Consider the following 19,748-nt stretch of genomic DNA (forward strand, 5'->3'; position numbering starts at 1 on the left):
TTGCAGCGAGCCAATTTGCTTTGGCTTTTATGCAGCAGGGTGAGGGAAGGGTTAGGAGGTATAATTTGTTTTGTTGTTAAGCTTTTTTTTTTTTCTTCTTTTCTTGAAAAACAGACCAGATTTTCCTTAACCTTTTTTTTTTTTTTTTTCCTAAATGATCTGTAGCTTCTGCCCAGACAGGAGCGTGCCCCCTTGGAGAGGGGCTGCAGTTAGTTGTGTTGTGAGCCCTGCACCCCTGATGAAATAGGGCACTAGTACTGAGGGTGCGGCTGTGCGTGATAGGAAGGAGAGGGGAAATGGATGCGACAAAGTACAGGCTGGTTTCAGTCACATTGTGTGTGGCTTTTCTTTCAACCCCTCTGCTCCCCGCTTAAGATGCAGTAGGCATAATAGATCTGCAGCCTTTTTAATATTTGGGCTTATTTCTCACAGAGTCAGCCAAGCTGGTGAAAGCGCAGTGGCTGCGCGGCATGCCAGCTCCTCCTAACCTTCGGTTGTTTCCTGAGCCCGAGCCAAAATGCCTTTCCGTGAGCCTGACCCCCGCCTCCTGCCAGGCAGCGAGAGTGGCCGGGGCGGCAGCCGGCGGGGGCCGGGGGCCCCGGGGGGGCGGGAGTGGCTGTGGCGGCAGTGCCGGTGCCAGCCGTGCCGCGGGATGTGGCATCGCCTGCCGACGCTGATTTACTTAAAAGCAGTTTTAAGCGAGAGGAAAGGAGGGCATGGGGAGGGGGGGAGAGGGCTTCAGGGCTGCGAAGAGCAAGCTGCGGGGTGGGGAGGGAAATGCCCACCCAGCAGCCGCTGGCAGCTGCACTGTGAGCAGTGCCCGAGCCATGGTGGTGGGCGCTGGGCACGGCCGAAGGGGCTGTGGCTTCTTACTGAGCCCTTAACGCTCCAGATGGGAGAGACCCCGTGGGCAGGGTGAAAGTCCTGCCCCAGCGTACGCAGACCTGCGTTCGCATGAGAAATGTTACTTGGCTCCCTTTTGAAACTTGGGTTTTGGTTTTTTTTTTTGGTTTTACACCTTGATTTGTAGTTTCCTCCGGAAGGACTGCAGGGAGATGTCCCTGTCGGGGAGGAGACTGCCGTGCAGACCAGGAGGGCCATTCTGTGAATGAACCTCAAGCGTGCCGTTTGCAGGCTGAGGGGTGGTACTGTGGTCCTCTGCACATGCAGGGCTTCGTGGTGTTAAAAACCTGAATTTTGCAGAGATCTTTCTGACGTGGGATGGGATTTTCACAAGTTCAATGATTAGCATGCGCAGGCGTCTGTGCAGAAGTGCCGAGCGCCTTTGCTCACACAGCTCCCCGCGGACCAGCTGCAGCAGCAGATCCAGGGACCAGTTGATAGACAGAGTCTGACTAAAGCAAACGCCGGTGGGCTGCTGGTCGAGGGCACGCTGCAGGCAGGAGGGGAGATGACTTTGGAGTCAGGCTTTGGAGTCTGCAATAGGGGATTGGTGAGGCAGAAAAAGGAGGCAGATTATTGCACAGAGCTGGAGAAATATTTGGTTCTGTCTTATTCTTGTATTCCAGCCTTTAAAAAGGGAAGAAAAGAGCCCTAAAGCAACCCTTTGTGCCTCTGCCGGGAAATTGGTGCCCATTTCTTCCTGCGAGGATGCATTTCTGTAGCGGGGCTGTGGCAGTGCCTGGCCATTGGCTCGGGCGGCCACCGGACTGGCTGTGACAGCTCTGGCTCTGGGCTCACCATCCCCAGGGGCTCGCAGAACCCCCACCGAGGGCCAGAGGAGCCTTTGCATTCCTCAGCTGGGAACTGGATGGGTTTATAATTCTGTACAACATGGAAGAACCTGCAGAAAGACCACGAGGGAATGCTGCTCTGTGGAGTTCCTCTGGTAGCACACACTGGTGTTTCTTCTAAATAAATGCATAAAAGTAGGGGGAAATTCCCTCATGTATTAAGCAAGTAATTATTCTTCAATGCCTGGATTTAAAAGTAGAAGGAGCCGAGGACAGCTCCTAAGCAGGTAGTGCAGGAGAGAAACTGCAGCAGGTTGCATTGATTGGAGATGCAAATGTGCATCAGCTGCAGATGCTGTGTTAAGGAGTTGAGAGCGCTCTGCAAAGGCTAGAGCTGCTGCTGATTCTGGCTTTTTAGCAAAACTATTGTCATTTTCCTTTGTCTTGACCTTCCTTGGCCTTCAGTGATGGCTAGTGTTGGGTCTCGCACTGCACGCAGTGTAAGCGCTGTGGAGAAAGCAGCAGTGGGATGCAGGTCTCTGGACTTTAACCTCAGAGCGTGCTGGAGGTCGGAGTAGGCTATGGGTGCGTCGTTTTGTTGGTGCTGGGTCCAACGCTCTTCCAAGCAGCGGAAAAATGGACTCTTGTTGTTGTCAATGTAAAAAGAACTGCATGACGCGATCCCTCCTCGTCGGGGAGGTGCGGTCTTGGCCAGTACCTGCAGCGTCCAACGAATGCCGTGCCCTGGTGCTACCAAAGCAGTCAGGTGGGGAGCTCCGGCACCGCTGGCTGCCCTCGGAGGGACGGCGTCCGTTAGTCCAAACAAAGTGCGTGTGAGACCCGTGGGATGATCAACAGGAAAACGACAGTGCAGTTTTAGAAAGGGTGGGATATAGGATGGGCAAGATGGATTAATTTTCTTCAGCATCTGAGTAGCTGTTTTCATCTTGCTTCTCTTCTGGGTTTCCAATAACAGCAATGAGAGCACTCAGCCATCACAGCCACTTCAACAGTAGAAATGCATATATGTATGACAACATATATTCAATAAATTAATGGTTGGATCATTAGGAAGCTTAAATAGGAGGAGGCACAACTCTGCTCTCTTACTGGCGTAGTGCACAGGCTGCTGCAAAAAATGCTTACGTGCTTAGGTACCTTTTGAAAAGAAACCACAATATCTGATACAACCTTCAGTCTTTGGGAAGGCTGTGCAAGCAGCACCAGGCTCTTTGTGAGCACAGTAATTGCATTTGGACAGGGCGGGCTGCCCTTTTCCCTGTGGGCAGTTGCTCGCTGGCTGCAGGCACAGGGCTGTTGGAGCACGAGTGTGTGGAAGGGGGAATGCAGGTGGACCTGCGGAGCTCCACCTTTTCATTCCAGCCAGCGGGGTGCCATCTTTTTCTTTCAGCTGTTCGGGGTTGTGCTGGTTCCCCAAACCCCCCCCCCCCCCCCCCCCCCCCCCCAGCCACTTCAACAGTAGAAATGCATATATGTATGACAACATATATTCAATAAATTAATGGTTGGATCATTAGGAAGCTTAAATAGGAGGAGGCACAACTCTGCTCTCTTACTGGCGTAGTGCACAGGCTGCTGCAAAAAATGCTTACGTGCTTAGGTACCTTTTGAAAAGAAACCACAATATCTGATACAACCTTCAGTCTTTGGGAAGGCTGTGCAAGCAGCACCAGTGTATGACAACATATATTCAATAAATTAATGGTTGGATCATTAGGAAGCTTAAATAGGAGGAGGCACAACTCTGCTCTCTTACTGGCGTAGTGCACAGGCTGCTGCAAAAAATGCTTACGTGCTTAGGTACCTTTTGAAAAGAAACCACAATATCTGATACAACCTTCAGTCTTTGGGAAGGCTGTGCAAGCAGCACCAGGCTCTTTGTGAGCACAGTAATTGCATTTGGACAGGGCGGGCTGCCCTTTTCCCTGTGGGCAGTTGCTCGCTGGCTGCAGGCACAGGGCTGTTGGAGCACGAGTGTGTGGAAGGGGGAATGCAGGTGGACCTGCGGAGCTCCACCTTTTCATTCCAGCCAGCGGGGTGCCATCTTTTTCTTTCAGCTGTTCGGGGTTGTGCTGGGGCATCTCGGAGTTCTTTGCTCGGTAAAGCGTAGTGACCTGCAGATGGATCCTGCTGCTGCAGTGTGGTCACTCTTACTAGCATCACTTGTTCCTGCTGGGTGCTTCAGCCACGCCAGCACCTTCTTTCTAAAGGTGAAAACTTTCCTGTTTTCACTGGAAAGCTTCTCCCTGTCCCATGCACGCAGCCGTGCATTCGTAGAGATACCGGCAGCTCAGCAGAGTGAATACCAGCCTGAAACCCAGGAAGGGAGTAACATAACTGGTGCCAAAGAGAAGGCAGTAACCTTTCACCCCAAGTCTAGATCCGGGCAGAGGCAAGCTGTCGGCTGTGCCGACGCTGACGGACCTTCTCGGGGTGGTGCACGGGGTGGGCTGGAGCCGGAGGCTGGCTCTCCCCTGAGCTTGCTTTGCCGTTGCCTTCTTCAGACATGGAAACCGAGGTTCCTGCTGGGCTCCCTCCTCCCGCACGAGGGGGGCTTGCTGCTGCGCTCCCCGGGGTGCAGGAGGGGACGGGTTCCTGCCCTGTCTGTTGTTCCTCTGGGGTGAGAGCAGCTGCAAAACTGCAGGTGGGGGAGGCAAGGAGGACAGATCAGGGTCTTCACCTTCCTGGCCCTTTGTTTCTGTTCCTATCGGTGCCCTTTCCATCCCCTTGTTCCCATCAGACATCTGCTCTGCAGCTGCATTGCTCAAACACAGGACGTTTAACCCCTGAGCTACCGCAGCACTTATGCTCCCAGGGGCAGTCTGAAGCAGAGGGCCAGGAGGAGGTGTCCTGAGGTGGCCAAAGGTGCTACAAGACTCTGAGGAGTGGAGATGCCTGTGGGGAGCAGGCATCTATAATGTCCTGTGGGACACCCCGTAGGGAATGCCTCACCGGGCTTACACGCAGATCTGCCTTTGTCCAGTCTGCCGTGCTGTGTGTGACCTAAAACCACAGAGAGGAGCAGCCACCAGCTCCAGGGGACTGGCCGCATCCTCCTTTCTCTGGCTTGCTTAGCAAGAGGCAGGAGCAGTGCTGCCTTGCAAAGGAAAGCCGTCAGGGAGGTGCCGGCTGGTCCTCGGCTCAGTCTGTCTCTGCCACCCCACCGTGTCCTGCAGCCACGTCCAGCGGACGGCGTGTCCAGCAGCCCAGCTGGTTTCTTTCCTCCAGCAGCTGGTGCACCTCATGCCTCTTGAGCATGGATGTTGGCTGTTCAACCGTTGCGTCTAAAATAACACCCCAAGAAAGGAAGAGACGCTCTGCTGCTGCTGCAGATGAACATTGGCTTCTCTGGAGGTGAACGTTAGGCTTTGTTGTCCCAGAGGAGTGAATGTTGAAAGGGGAGAAGAAGTTTTCTCCCCTTCTTAAAGTAAAGAAGGTAACAAACGTGTTTGCGTTTTGCAAAGGTAGGATGGAGCCTCATTCGTTTGGGGCTGATGTGGCTGCTTCAGTGCTGTCTTGCAATCTTTATCAAAGACAGCAAAGGCTGCAAACGTGAATTGAAATTGCTCAAAGTGATGTTTCTGGAAGTGGTGGTGTTCCCTGTGCAGATCAGATGCAGCTCCTGTCTCAGGTGCCAGCCTGCAAGGGGAGAAGCTGCTTTTTTGGCTGGGCGTGGTACAGAGCCGAGCTCTGGCATTGCCCTGGACTTCCTCATGGCTGTGGTCTTACAGTTGCGTTTCTGCAGTGCAAACCACAAGGTTATACTCGCTTTGGGTACAAAGAGCCATGTTTTGACTTCCTTTAGAACAGAAGAAAACAGACTCGAGACTACTGTTAGGCTCGTTGGCAGGAGAGGAAACCAAAGCTGTCACATCCAGTTGATAACCGTGGTTACGTGCAGCCCTGGAGCTGAGCCGAGATGCGAGCGGGGCAGAGATAAGGCGGGGGGGAGCACTCCCCGGGGTGGCTGCTGCAGTGCTCCCTGGAGCAGGCTCCGTGCACACCCCGCATGGAGCCGCCTCTGCCCCGGGCTGGGGAGCACCCAGAGCGGAGCCTCTTTTGTTACCTGGAAACTTTGCTTGGACAGTAGAGCAGCAATTTGTCCGGCGGCCGAGGTCCCTTCCTTCCTCTCCGCTGCCCTAACTGAGGAGTCGCTGCCCAGCTGGGGTTTCCAGCCTTGCTGCCATCCGGGGCACAGGGTGCTGGGCAGGACGTTCCGCGAGCATCTGCCGAAGCCTGGTACTGCCCAGGGGCGATGGGGAAGGAAGGGAGGGCACCTGGCCAGCGGCTGGAGGGCAGCTGGGAGCGGAGGAGCTTGGGGTGATGTCTGAGGGTGGTGCACGAGGTGATCCAGAAGCCCAGTGGCTTCAGTCTCCCTGCCCCATGGGCGGCCAGAGGGCTTCTTGCCCAGGTTGTACCGGCCAGTGCGCGGGTACCGACACCCACACAGACACTGGCCAGCAATTTCTGTGCTACCTCTAGGATCATTTTTACTCCCAGATTTCCCTCGTGTTCATCTGCACCACGCAGCAGCTGTCTGGGACATGAACAGGGCGGCGGTGGGCTCCAGTACCAGCCGGGGCTGGTGGTGCCACCGCAGTGCCATCACCCCCCTGCTTGGTGCTGTCCCCAGGGGAGCGATGCCCTTGGGAGCAGACAGGACATTTTGGGGCTGGAGGTGGTGGAGGCATTTGAACAATTCCTTGTTGGCGACGTAGCAAGGAGCAGTTCCCAAAAATTGTGAGACCTATTTACTGCATGAAGGTTAATTATGGAAACCCGCTGCATCTGGGAGAGCATCCAACTGCGTTTCTCATTCCTATCTCTGTGCCCTGTCCGTGCTGGCGGCTTTGAAATCTCTGCGGTTTGCTGGCTGGTGCTGGGAGCTGGCCAGGCTGGGAAACAGATAACTGTTATTTATTGGTGCTGAGTGCCAGACTGCGTGTGGACGGGGGATGCCTGTGGCTGTGTAAAACTCGGCGTGCCTCTCCTGCTCCGAAAGCCCAGGTCGGCGTGGGCAGCGAGCCCCGGCTGCGAGTCCAGCGCCGTGAGCGCAGCCCCGGCACAGCGTGGGAGGCAGCGCGGGGGCTTCCTCTGGGCGCCTCTTCTAAGCATGCTGGAAGGGGAGAGGAGAGGTGCCTTCAGTCAGCATGGAGGGGTCCAGAGTTGGCCCTCGAATGGGTTTGAGCGATGCTCGGTTCAGAGAGGCGACACTGATTTCTGTGACCACAGCGCTGGGCGTCGCAGCCAGAGTTAATTCATCTTTAACTTCACGTACACTGGCAATGCCCCGGCCCTGGTACCTTCAGCAGCAGCAGGATACGCGTTTCCCATGGGAAACTGTTGTTTCAGCTCCTCACTTTCTCAAGCAGTGAAGGCACAAACCCCTGCTTTGGGAGATGTGTCAGGATTTTCTGTCATTTCTGTAAAAAGTAGGCAAATACTTCTGTTTACAGACTGGGAAGGGAAGCTGAGCTCCCTTCTGCATAGTCACTGTTGTAGGCAACAGTTTATTTTAAGGCGGGATGGAAAGAAAACACACCAAAAAGAAAAGAGAGTTCCCCGCGCTAGCGCTGGAGCGTGACAGCCGGAGGCTCAGAGCTCCCGCCCGCATCTGCCGGGCAGCTGGTTTCACGGCTTTCCATTAGGTAACGTATGGGCAATTTTATGATGTGGGTTTCTTTTCACACAGTAATTGGCTGTGTGGGACTTTTTGTGGGGAATTTGGAAACTTGCTGTGAGAAGCCAGGATCATGGGGTGTGACTTCTCGTTTTTTATTTTTGATTTTTAAAGCGAAAGTGCAGAGCCGGGGTTCTGGGAAGTGGCTTTCCTGCCCGTAATTACGTTGGCCTCCGGTGTTCCAGCTCGCTCGTGTTAGAGCTTTTATTGCATCTCCCGGGCTTTTCCCCATCCATGCCTGTGCCAGGTCAGGGGTGGGGTAGCTGTAGCACCAAAAGCACTCGAGGGAGAGGTGTCAGGCTCCAAACACCACGGACCCGGCGCGGGTCTCGGTGCTCCCCCGCCGGTGGGTTACATCCAGGGAAATGCCACGGTGCAGTGACTGTGCAGGAAGGTGATTAGGGGAATTTTGTCCTTTTTTTCCCACTTTCATGTTGGTTTTCATCCTTTTCTTTTACTTTCAGTAGCAAAATGAGACTCTTCTCTTTCTCTGTTTTTGCTTTCCGCCTCTCGCCCCGGCGTGCTGGGAGGGTCCTGGTTCCCAGTCTGTTTGGGCAGACGCGGGCCAGCAGTGCCCTCCGTCGCCAGGTCACTTTGCAGCAGCCAGCGCCAGCCCTGCGCAGCTGAGCTGGTGGAGCTGCCCCCACCGGACCCCGGTGGCACGTGGGCCGCGGCGTGTGCCCCTTGTTGGGTACAAGAGTTGGAGGGAGTGGCTGTGGATGCCTTTTCCTTGGGAAACACCATCCAGGCTCAGCAGCTGCCGGAAAAGGGCAGAGGCTTTGCCTGAAGGGGATTCTCTGGTGGCTCGTAAGGGTTGTGCACTGTCAGGAGCTTTTTCCAGCAAGTGCGTTGGTGCTGGTTCCCTCCCCCCCGCCACCGGGACATCCAGGCGTTTACCGAGGGCTCATTTCACACAGAGAGCTTCCTCTGAAGCGGGAGCTGTAATGGGGCCTCTCATCTACCTGTCCAGCTGCTTTCATGAAACTGGTTAGCAGCTTTGTACATGTGTGTCTTCGCTCCTCTGTCAGATGTGGGTGAAGGTGGCCAGCAGGTTGGTGGTGGTACTGACAGCCGGGGTAATGCAGACATGTGGACAGAGAAGGCTTGCGCAAGTCGTCTTAGGAAACCCAGCAGGAATTACCAGGAACCCACCAGCCCCTCTTCCCCTGCTGCAGCCGTCTGTGAAAGCCCGGGTGGAAGCGCTGCCATCTTGTTGTGTCCCGTTTTCATCTGCTCCTTGTTCCTCGGTTAGGACCCACAAAAGGCTGGCACGCGCGACTCGCGCCGTCGCAGACCAGCTCTGCGGCAGTGGGTGCCCCGTGCGTGGGGGGGCGTTTGGGCTCCTCCAAGGTTGGGTTCAGTGTGTGGTGGGAAGGCGGCTTTGTGGGATTTATCCTCTCGTTTCGTAGGGAAGCGCAGGCTCTCTGCGTGTTTATGTGCCTGTCTGCCGGTGTCGGCGTGCCTGCTCCTCCTGCAATACAATTCGAATGGGATCATTTCCGTCACATTTAAACTACAGATCGCAAAGATATTAAGTTAGTACAAGCTCATGAAAATAATTTGCTGGCCAGAGAAGGCAATGAGACTCTCTTCCCGGCTCTGCTGAGGGGTGGGTGTAGTGTGTGATGAGCCTTTATTAGACATCAGAGAATCCGCACATCTGGAGACACAGCCCTGTTGGAAATCCATCTCCATTGCTGCTGCTCGTGGCTTCCCTGCCCAGCTTGAGGCAGCGGAGGGTCTCCAGGCAGCGTCCCCCGGGGGCTCGGGCTGGATTTCCAGCAGAGGCTGCAGACAGGCGCTTGTGCTGCCGGCTGTCCGGTGCGGGGTTTGGGTCCCCCGTCACCTTGCCCTGGCAGCGAAGCTCTCGGGGAGGTTGCGGGGAGGGCTGGGGACATGGCTTGCAATGGGTGACCCTGTGCACAGTTTCAGCTGTGGCCCTGGTGCTGCCGCCGCAGCCGTGCCCCCCCGCGGGTAGTTCACCCCCCGCTTGTGTGCTCGGCAGGAGTGTTTGCCTGCCCGTCCTTTCCTGCACTTCCCTGGGAAAGCACGTCTGTGGGAAGGGCGGGCGGGAGGAGGAAGCTGGCCGCCGGCTCCGTCTGGGACAGGGACACTTGGAAACCTTTTCTGTGCCAGTGCTTCGATGTAGGGAGGGCTCCCGCCTGGGATGGGCAGAGCCCCCCTGCCCTTGGTGGGCTTGCTCCCGCTACGTGGGGCTCCGGGGGGGGATGCAGGACTCGCCGCAGTGGGTAAAGCCTGGGACCCGGCTCCAAAACGGGGCGAGGAGAGATACGCACCCCCTCACCCCCCCCCGCCAGCCCCTGAGCCGGGAGGAGGGGAAGGAGGGGAAGGAAATGTCGTGCTTTGACTCCTCGTTTCCACCGGGGCGATGGGCGGCCGAGCTCAGTCCTGCGCGGGAGCATCCTGCTGCAGACTGCAGCCCTGGCCTCCGGCTGCTCCCCAGCCCTGCGGCACGGCCGCGGCCACGCTGGGTGCCACACGGCTCCTGCATGTCCTCTGACCGCCTGGCCGGCTGAGCGGTGCCGATCGGCACTCCGGCCATGCTCTTCTACCAGTTCAGCCCCTCCACCATCAGGGGTAAGCTCGGCATGTGGCTCTGCTTCTGGCTGCCCTTCCTTCTGCTGTCCTCTCTGGGGGGGACGCCAGACCCATCCCTCCCTGGGGGCAGTGGGCAGAGGGGGGGTCAAGACATCACAGGGCAGTAGCGGGTTGGGAGATTGGTGTTTCTGTTCTTGGCTGGGGGTACCTGAGCTGCAGCCTCTGGCTGTGATGGCCCCATGGCCAGCGACTCCGTTGTAGTGAAGGAGGAGCAGAGCAGAGCAGGAGGGGGGTCTGGCAGGTCCATTGGCCGGGGGGCTGTGGGAAGTACCCATCCTTGGACCCTACCTGCCCTGCGGATTCGGGAGGGATCTGCTCTCCGGAGCTGTCATGACCAAAGACCATTCACATGGACCAGGAGTCTTGGTGCCCTCCCAGCTGGACAGTCACAGCTGCAGGGCGCCTTTCCCTGCGGAGGTGCTGGGGTATGCGGGAGGGATGCGGTGCTCCACGGGGACCGGGCTGACCTGGTCGGGCTCCAGGGTTGAGGTCTCTGCTGGGGTTACTGGGTTTGAGCCCTGTCGAGGGCAGGAGGGGTCATCCACGGACTTTGGCTGGGTTCACGGCACGGCTAAGGACAGCTGCACAGTTTGGACCGGGATGCAGATGCTTATTCCAAACCTTCTTCCCAAAACTTCTGAAGTATTTGGGTCCAGGGTTTTGGCTTGGTCCTGTCCTTAACTGAACTGCTTGTTTAGGGCTATTTTTTTTTCGCCCTGCTGTAGCTTTGTAATTGTAAATGCAGCCAGAGCTCTCGGCTGAGGCTGTTGGTGGATGGTGATGAAATTGGGGTGTTTCACTGCAATCCGCTCTGGGTGGATCCGGCCTCAGTCCAGTCTGTGCTGGGTGGTGCCTCCGAGAGGGACAGGCAAGACCCTGAAACTGCCATCCCATTTTCTACGCTTGAGGTCAAATGTTTGTTACCATCAGAAGTATAAATCTCTGCAGACCGATGGATTGCCGACACCAGGCAGCAGCTTGCTTTGGCTGCGTGAGCTTTGGGCTGTTTTCCCTCAAGTTCTGTAAATTTGAGAAATTTGCTAAAAAATAGTGCTGGCCGTTGGATGGGCTCATCCAGGTGATAGCTGAACCACGTGTGAGGGATGGGAACCGGCCAGGCAGGGGGTGTAGAAAACCATCAGGGTTTTGGTGCTTGCCAGGATGAACGCCAGCTTGAAAGAAGAGGTGGGGTGGTCTGGGGTGGTGGGGAGGACAAGGGAGAAGGAAAGGTTTCTTTGGCAGGCTTTTCTGGAGGATGTTTGGAAAAGACCCATGAAGTGACCGGCCCTAAGCTTTGATGAGCTCTGAACTAATCGTTAAAAATAAAGATCTTCCTCTCTTGCCTGGCAAAGTACTGTATTTGGTTTGGTGGGTTCGGAAACAAAATGTTTCATTGGGAGGTTAAAATTGTGTCATGTGGCCCTATCACTCCTGTGTTACCTCCTCCTCTTTGCCTTGTGCTAGCGGAGAGGCTAAAGCTGAGCAGTTTCTGCTCCTTTAGGCAGAGACCCCCCTCCACGCATGGGCATCGCTGCCCACCAGCGCATCCCCAGGCTCCCCGGTTCCCGTTTTTGCAGTCGATCATTTCCTCCGCTTTGTGCCCATGAAACACAGGCTCGGGCACTGCCGGAGCACTCCCGCAGCGGGAGCTGGGGGGGAAGACGCTGCCGCTGCGGGGAGCATGGCTGCTGCCGGCCGGGATGCTCAGGCTGGTTCTTTGCTTTCTTTCAGAAATCGAAGCCAAGAAAGCTTGTGACTGGCTGCGAGCGGCGGGATTCCCTCAGTATGCCCAGCTTTACGAAGGTGAGAGCTGCCTCCTGCTGATCCCAGTCCCTGCCCTGTACCTGGTCTCATATCCTGTGTCTCAACCAAATGCCAATGGTGGCTGCAAGGAGAGCTCACAAAGTGCTGGGGAGAGGAGAGGACAGAGAGGACTGTTTACTAATTATATGATCATGTGTTAAAACTTCAAGCCTTTGGACTTGGCCGTGGCCTGGAGAGCCAGCCATGCTGTTAACTTTTCTGCATTCCTGAACTTTTCCCCTTCAGGCAGGGCTGTGAGGAGTCCCCGGGGCGGCTGCTCAGGCCAAGGGCAGGCAGGCTTTGGAGAGCCATCGGCTCTTCAGTAGTTCAGTGAGTGTTTGCAGTGGGTGGGAGCGCAGAGGCAGCCAATGTAGGTAATGTGAAGAGCGAGCGTTTCCTCCCTCCCTCCCTGCTGACGCATCCTGCAGGATCCTGCCCTGCCCCGATATGCTATTTGGCAGCAAGGTCTGCACTTTCCAAGTACGCCGCAAGCTGTGCCCGGAGCAGACCGGGTCCCTGTGCCACGCAGCTCCCAGGGCGCAGGGGATGGGCAGACCCCCCCAACAGACCCGCTCCCATCTCCTCTGCCGTGTGCACCCACGGGCGGTTTGCAGGGTGACTCTGGTGGTGGGTCTCGCCTCCGGCTCAGCTGTGTTTACTTCAAACCCATGGCGGGACCGCTGGTCCCTGCCGGGGGGGGCCAGTGCTGAGGAGCGGTGGCTGCAGCCGGCCCCGGCTGGCCGGGACAATAGCGGGAAGCCTGGTCTCCGGCGGGCTGCAGCGATGGCTATTGTTCAGCCGGGCACTTCCACCGCCCCCCGCAACACGTGCACGGGAGCCACGCTCTTGCCCCCTGGGTGATGGCTTTACAGGCTGCCTGTTTGCCTCTGGTTTCTATTTTAGGGGGCAGGCTCCTAGCACGGCCACGTGCAAGGACTGGCCGGATTCCTGCAGGTGAGACCCAGCCCCAGGTGTCAGCCCCAAATAGTGCTTACAGCCCGGGGCGGCGAGGAGCGGGTGCTGGGTGCTGGAGTCTATGAATAAACTAACCCTTTTTCCAGCCGCTCTGAGCAAAACTTTCCACATCCTCTGAGTGTTTCATTCTGTTTTTCTCCCCAGCTGGCAGGGCTCAGCATCCCCTTGGTAATTGCACTCGATAGCTTCATTAACAGCCGGGCTTAGACACTTGTGGTTAATGGTCCAGATCCTACGTAGCTGGTCCCAGCAGAGCTGTCTCTGAGTGCACAGAGATGTGCAGGGAACTGGATGGAGGCCCTTGGGCACCTCGCCACCCTCACCTAACTTACCTGGAAAGAGCACTGCCCAAAGACCCTGGGCATGTGCTGCCGCTGGGTGGTCCTCCAGCTACTGCCCTGAGGCCAGCGAGCCTGTGGAGACCTGACCCATGGCTTTTGAGGCGTGTGGGGGGATTGAATGATATGCTAGATCTACCATACCACCATACCGGTATGGCTTTCTTGCCCCTGGGCAACCTCTTAGCAGCTCCCAGTTCTCCCCAGGGGAGCTGAAAGGCTTTCTTGACCCTGGGGGATCAGTGGGAGAAGGGAGTTGTTGATGAGAGATGAATGCATGGGTAATGTGTTGCCTTATGGGGCACCAAGATGTCTCTTGGGCAGTGTTAGGGAGGCGGCCACTCTCCAAAAACCACTATGAGATGCTGAGGGGAGAAGCCGAGGGGGTCCCTATCCCCCCTGCAGTACGCCCAGCCGGCACCCCCGAGGAGGGGCAGCCCGGGCTCCAGATGTGCTCAGCTGGGAGCAGAGCTGCGCAGGGTACCTGCGTGGGTGTGTGAAAGCACTGCCAAGGGCTGGTGTTTATTTCTGAATCAGCTCATCTCGCCGAGTGCTAAAGCCAGGCTAGCACCCCAGCCCAGCAGGAGCCTTTCCCATGGGCTTTAACTGTCCTGGGCTTGCCAAGGTCCCCGGCGCAGTGACCGGGTTGTTTGTCCTGCAAGGGGGAAGCGATCTGAGCAGGAGGTGATGCGAGGGGTATCTGCTGCATGACACTGATCCCCTCCCAGCATCAGGGCTGCTGCAAGCCCTCCCGCTCCCGGCCCGGTGGGGCTTATTTCCACCTCTCTCCTCTGCCTGGCTCATCCCTCCCACCTCTGCACTTGACTTGCGCTCACCACCACGGCACCAGGGCATCCCCGGCCCCTCCACGCCAGCCCCTGTCTGTGTCTTGCTCTTGCTCTTTGCTGGCTGGCTCCTGGAGCTGCGAGGAAAAAGCGATCCCTTGGGAGGAGCTGCTGCCAGGAGCCCGGGTCGAATCCTGCCTGCAGAGAGCTGCCTTCCAGCCAGCTCGGTAGGACCATCCCTCTCTGTAGGTTCCGCTCCCGCAGCCATGGCTGTCACGGGTGGCAGCTCCCAGTGGCAATGCAATGCCCCAGCCTTCCTGGCTTCTTCCGACTGGTACTTATGGCCCAGGAGACTCCCACGCCTTTCCCCTCCGCTGCTCTCCCGCTTCCCTCGGTGTCTCTCCTCCTCTTGCTCCTTGCAGCATCTCCCTCCTCCCACACTCACTGCTGGCCCTTGTGCCTGATGGAGCGGCTGGCTCGGAAACGGCTGCTGATTTTCCTCTTGCTTTCCTCCCCAGACTCGTCGTTCCCTCTCGACATCAGCGCTGTGAAGAAGGACCACAGCTTCCTGGACCAGGACTCCCTCAAATCCCTGTGCAGGTAACGCTCCCTTGCACCCCTTCACCGCCGCAGGCAGCAGAGCCAGCGCAAGGACTCGCCCCAGGCGAGGGCTCAGGGCAGGTGCCCGGGCTGCCTGCGATCCCCGGGGCTGACAGGGCGGTGGGTGCTGTGGGGTGACTGCCTTGCACCCCGGCTGCGGCTCAGAGCCCGCTCAGGCGCTGTGGCTCCCTCTGCAACGAGGAGTTTGGATTCGTTAGTCTTTCAAGTCAGAAAGCATTGCTGGCTGTTGGGTGGTGCCAGGGAAACGACAGCGGTTTTGGTTTGAACATACAGAGCTCCTGGAGAACAGAAACATTTCTCAGGAATAATTCTCCTCTTCGTGTGACTTTCGGGCTGTGTTTTAATTTCGACCACCGCAGTGGCGGGGGGGGGGGGGGGGGGGGTTTGCATGGTGATTTGCTTTGCACAGGTGAAGTCTGTGCTGGTGGGTCCCCCCTCTTCCCTGGAACAACTGCTCTGTCGGCTGCTCTGACCAAGGATTTTTGCGTTCACAAGTGCTTGCTGGCTTCGTGTGACGTTAGTCATCCCGGCGCCTGGCAACGCAGCGCTGCCGTACATTTTCCACCAGGACACGCTACTCCTTGCAGCAGCAGGGCTGAAAATAGCTCTGGGAGATGCTGCTGGGCGTGTTGCTGCAGGGAGGCAGCATGTGTTTCGGGGGGAAACTCTCCCAGCGCTGCCAGTGTGAGCAAGAGCAAACACCCAAAAGGAGGGACCCCCCTGCTCCCGTCCCAGTGTCTGTCTGTCCAGATGGTCTGTCTGTCCGGACGGGCCGTGTGTCACCCAGCGCTGCGGGTGACTCAGCCCTGCCTTGGCTTTCGGGCCACATCATCGTGCCCGTGCCCCCGCGCTGACTCCACGCCGAGAAATGAGCGCTGCCTCTCACCGTCCCTCCCACACACACTGCTGCCAAACAGAACAGGGAAGGGATGGGAAAATGGTCTGTTGCTTATTTGTTTTCCCAACAGAGAGGCTGCTGCGCCAGGCAGGAGGGGATCCCCTGCGCTGCTTCCCGGGTGCCTGGCGAGCTCCTGGTTTTCCCTCCCGGTGGTGGCAGTGAGGCGGGAGGTGACGAGAGGTCTCTGGCCGTTCCGCCCTGTCTGAGCTTTTGGGTCCTTTTGTCGTTGCCTGGCTGGCCGCAGGAGCTTCTGAGATTGTTTTGCTCTAATAACCTGGAGCAGGTCATCCCTGTGCGGCTGGGTGGGCCACGCAGGGCAGAAATGTCCCCGGCCCCCCAAGCTGTCTCTAGAATCCCTGAGGTAGCCCCTTGCAGCATTTGGCTAACAGAAAGGTCTAGAAGGACACTGGAAAATGCAGCTCTGCCAAGAAAATGAATCCCCTGGACGTGTTCTCTTACCCCCTAGCACACGTGTGCTCCCATCTCGCTCCCTCTGCCAGACTTCATGCATTTAATCCTGCCGCAGGATGCACTGCAGGACCATGCTGTTGGTCGGGGGGCTTCAGTGGGATCGCAAGAGGGGCATTAGTCAAATTTTTGGTAAAATGTCCGTGAGGTTTGTTTTTGGCTGTGTAGACTGGTATTTGCACGCTGGAACAGAAGTGCTTGTAGTAGTGTTCTTGAAGGTGCTGATTAAAGTGAATTAGTTGGAGATGCATTCAATTGTGTAAAGAAAAGAAAAAAACAGGACTTGAAGCTGTAGGCTAGAGAAAGGTGAAAGGCCCAGCTGGGGGCCTGGCAGCCTTGCTTGAGGGAACAGGTCTCCCCAAGCCCGCTGTGGGTTTGCTCTCAGGAATAGCAGAAGTGCCACCGGCAGCCCTCGTGCCGGGCTGCTCCTCCACGGGCAGCAGAGGGGGGGTCACAGCTGCTCCCCGCAGCCATCCGTGGGGCCAGCTCACGGCCAAGGCAAACCCTCAGCATGCAGAAGGAACCAGGACACCCAGCAAACGCTGCCTGAGAGGTGGCCGGCACCCGTGTGGCCCCGGCAGCGCGGTGGTGGCAGGAGCGGTGGGAGATGAGCGTCCTTTGATGCTGCGGCTGCAGGAGAGCAAACGCCGGGCACTGGGGTGGCTGCAGGCATTTAGGCACGGCCAGGACGTCCAGGTGCCTGCGCGGAAGAAGTGGGGTGCCGCTCCGATGGCTGTGCTTGCAAAATCCCCACTGGCGCACAACCAAGGGCTTGTGCCACTCGTGCGCTTGGGCAGCTTCACCCCTTGGCTGCGATGCCCGAGGCGCATGCGGCTGGGTGCCTGGGCGGGTGGCGGAGGCGCGGGGTGCCTGCAGAGCTCTGCGGGCAGGGGTGCAGCTTGGGGTGCTGCGCTCCCCTGGGAGCAGGCGTGGAGCTGTGCCGGGCTCCGCATGTCCCTCTGATCCCTGGAGCCGCAGCTGCTGGGTGACAGGTGACAATGAACAACAAGGGCTCTAAGACAGAAACAGAAAAAAAAAGAAGCAGCAAGCACCGCGGCCCCAGCAGGGGCCAGGACCAGGGTAAAGCCTCTCTTGGTTTCTTGCAGGAGGCTGATGACCCTGAACACATGTGCCTCCATGAAGCTGGAAGTCCACTTTCAACGTAAACAGGTACGTCCTGGGTGTTCAAGGGCAGGCAAGGGGCTGAGGGGCACGGGGGAATGTGTGCGCACTGGTGGGGCAGCAATCCTGTGTTCAGTAATAACACTGGTGTGCTCCAGGACTGCCCCTGGGCACAGAGCAGCACCCAGCGCTGCTGGTTTATCTGTTTCACTACGTCCCAGGACAGACATGGCCCTGGAAGTGCCTGGCTGAATTAGCTGGCGCCTGTGTTTGTCCCGTGCCCCTGCACCTCTCTGAGCCTCTGGCAGCGGCAGTCAAACCGCAGGTGGTCTGCGCAGGGCTGTGTGCCTGCAACCTGCAGCATCACCCTCGGGGTCTCTGCTGAGCCGGGCTCTGAGACCCCCTGGCCGCACATCTCCAGGAGGAAGCCTGACCCCAGAGGGACGGGTGAAACCAGTCCGTGTGTCACAAACAACAATTAATATTGGCATATTAATAACAAAACCTTTTATATTTCCCTTAATGAATAATACATTTAAAATGCAAGCCAGCTTGGTGTTTAGCATATGGAAGTCATTACATGGGTGTATCCCTGCTTGTTCTGACTGCCCTTATTTTGGCTTGGGAAGGGATTCTGCCCTGCATCCTTCTCTGCGCTGCCGTGCGTGGCCGGGGGTTTGTGGGGAGGCTCCGCAGGGACATCCCAACTGCCTGTGAGCTCTCCAGAGGTAGCTTGGAAACAGCACCTTCCCTTGCCCAGGCAGTATGGCCCTTGGGCGTGGGCAAAATGATGCCTGGCGGCTCCTGGAGCCCTCTGTTGTTAAAGGGACCAGAGTGGGTTTAAGGGGCCATGCTGTGGACTGTGCCCTCCGCTGGGGTGCTTGTCCCAGGAGAGCGGGGCAGGGGGACGTGCCGACCCCCTGTGACTCTGACTGATTGATTGTCCCCTGTTCTCAACCGCCTGCAGAATGAAGACTCCGAGGAGGAAGACCTGTGCGCCATCAGTGACCGGTGGGCTTTTCAGAGGGACAGCAAGAGGTGGTCCCGGGTGGGGTCCGTCGACGTCCTCTCCCAGGGCTCTGAGGTCCTGAGCTCCACCATGCGGCTGGCGTCCAGCCACGAGAGCGTCCTCACAGACCTCAGCACCAACCCGGAGGCTGTGTCCCTGCACAGCAGTGGCAGCACGCTGGGCGTTGGAGCCACGCCGCCCGACCCCCCGTCCCCCATCCTCACTGCCGCCGCCATCACCACCTCCAGCCGCAGTGTGAGTGAGCGCTCCTTGCCGGAGCAGCCCTCGAGCCACAGCGAGGGCTCCAAGGAGAAGCTGAAGAAGCGACGGTCTCGCAGCTTCCTAAAGAGGATTGAGTCCCTCCGAAGGAAGGACAAAGAGAAAGCTGGCCCAGACGAGAAGGCGGCCCCACATGGCAGCATCACAGCCACATCAGGATGGGGGTCCCTGAAGGCTAATGGGGACCTTGCAGCCAACAAGGGCAACTCCCCTAAAAGAGGAATATCTGCCTCTTTCCGTGGCAAAAAACACTTCTTCTCGGTATCGTACAGGACTAACCGCTTGCTAGGTTCAGGCGGGAGCAAGGTGAGTTCTGACTCGAAACGCAGTGGAGTCTACCTGGAGGACTACGAAACAGCCGTGACAGCCAGCAGCTACTGGGCTGCTGGAGAGTGCCAGCACCGGCAGGCATGCCGGGGGGATTGCTTGGTCTATATCCCCCGGGACCACAAGCCGGGCACCTTCCCCAAATCCCTCTCCATCGAGAGCTTGTGTCCCTTGGGTGGCAGCTCCCTGACCCACTGGAAATCGGGGAATGCGCCTGTCGGGCTGGTGGGAGGTGGTGGGGGCGGCAGCAGCAGCAGCGTGGAGGGCTCGTGCTCCCCGCGGGGCTTCGCCTGCCGCCGGCGGCGGGGCTCCTGCAGCTCCCTGGGCAGCCGGGTCAGTGTGTACGACAACGTGCCAGAGTTCGGCAGCAGCGAGGATTTCTGCAAGGAGGATGGGGAGGTGACCTACGAGAACCTCGATGACATACTGCAGCACATGTGGGGGCTGCAGCAGAAGGTGGAGCTCTGGTATAAAGCCATCTCCCCCGACCTGGCTGGGGAGGAAGGGGGCGAGGAGGATGAGGATGAAGAGTCGGACTCGGGAGGGGAACCCTCCAACCTGCACTTCGAAGAGCGGTCCATGTCGGATGTCGGCACCTCTGCCAGCGACTTTGACAGCACGGGCAACTCCCTCAACGAGGCTGAAGAGATCGAGATGCGGGAGCGCCGGGACTCGGGGGTGGGAGCATCGCTCACCAGGCCCTGCAGGTAAGCACGGGCTGGGGCTGCGTCCTCCTCCTCTCCGCCGTGCCTGGGAAGGGCTCGGTCCTGGAGCTGCCAGCGTGCTGCCGGCCAGGGGGCCGCTGCAAGCCCGTCCCCCATCCCACGGGTGCTTCTGCAGCAGGGGCGCGCAGCCCACGGCTCAGGGGGAGCAGCACCGGAGCCGTTCCTCGAGGGCTGCCGGCCGGTGCCCTGCAAGCCCTGGCTCGACATTGTCGCCCTTTCCCTCGTGGCAGAAGGGGGGAGGAGGGAGGGAGATGCTGCCGGACCAGCCCCCTGGTGCGGTGCGGGCAGGGGGAGCGCAGCGCGGGTCGCTGGTGCGCTCTGGCGGCTGCAGGCCACCACTGCCAGCCCTGCTGCTGCTGCTGCTGCTGCCGCTGGCTGTTGGGG

General features: G+C 58.1%; 1 protein-coding gene across 1 annotated transcript in view; it reads left to right on the forward strand.

The window, feature by feature from the left end:
* STARD8 (StAR related lipid transfer domain containing 8) overlaps window positions 1-19,748 on the forward strand; it is a 73,624-nt gene that overhangs the window by 46,090 nt on the left and 7,786 nt on the right. The window contains exons 3-6 of the mRNA XM_009287990.2: window positions 11,746-11,817; window positions 14,434-14,515; window positions 17,009-17,072; window positions 17,992-19,346. Of these exons, the coding sequence (XP_009286265.2) occupies window positions 11,746-11,817; window positions 14,434-14,515; window positions 17,009-17,072; window positions 17,992-19,346 (1,573 nt within the window). The remainder of the gene's footprint in view (window positions 1-11,745; window positions 11,818-14,433; window positions 14,516-17,008; window positions 17,073-17,991; window positions 19,347-19,748) is intronic.

The sequence above is a fragment of the Aptenodytes forsteri genome, unplaced genomic scaffold, assembly GCF_000699145.1.
Source record: "Aptenodytes forsteri isolate BGI_AS27 unplaced genomic scaffold, ASM69914v1 Scaffold72, whole genome shotgun sequence".
In the NCBI taxonomy this organism is placed as follows: domain Eukaryota; kingdom Metazoa; phylum Chordata; class Aves; order Sphenisciformes; family Spheniscidae; genus Aptenodytes; species Aptenodytes forsteri.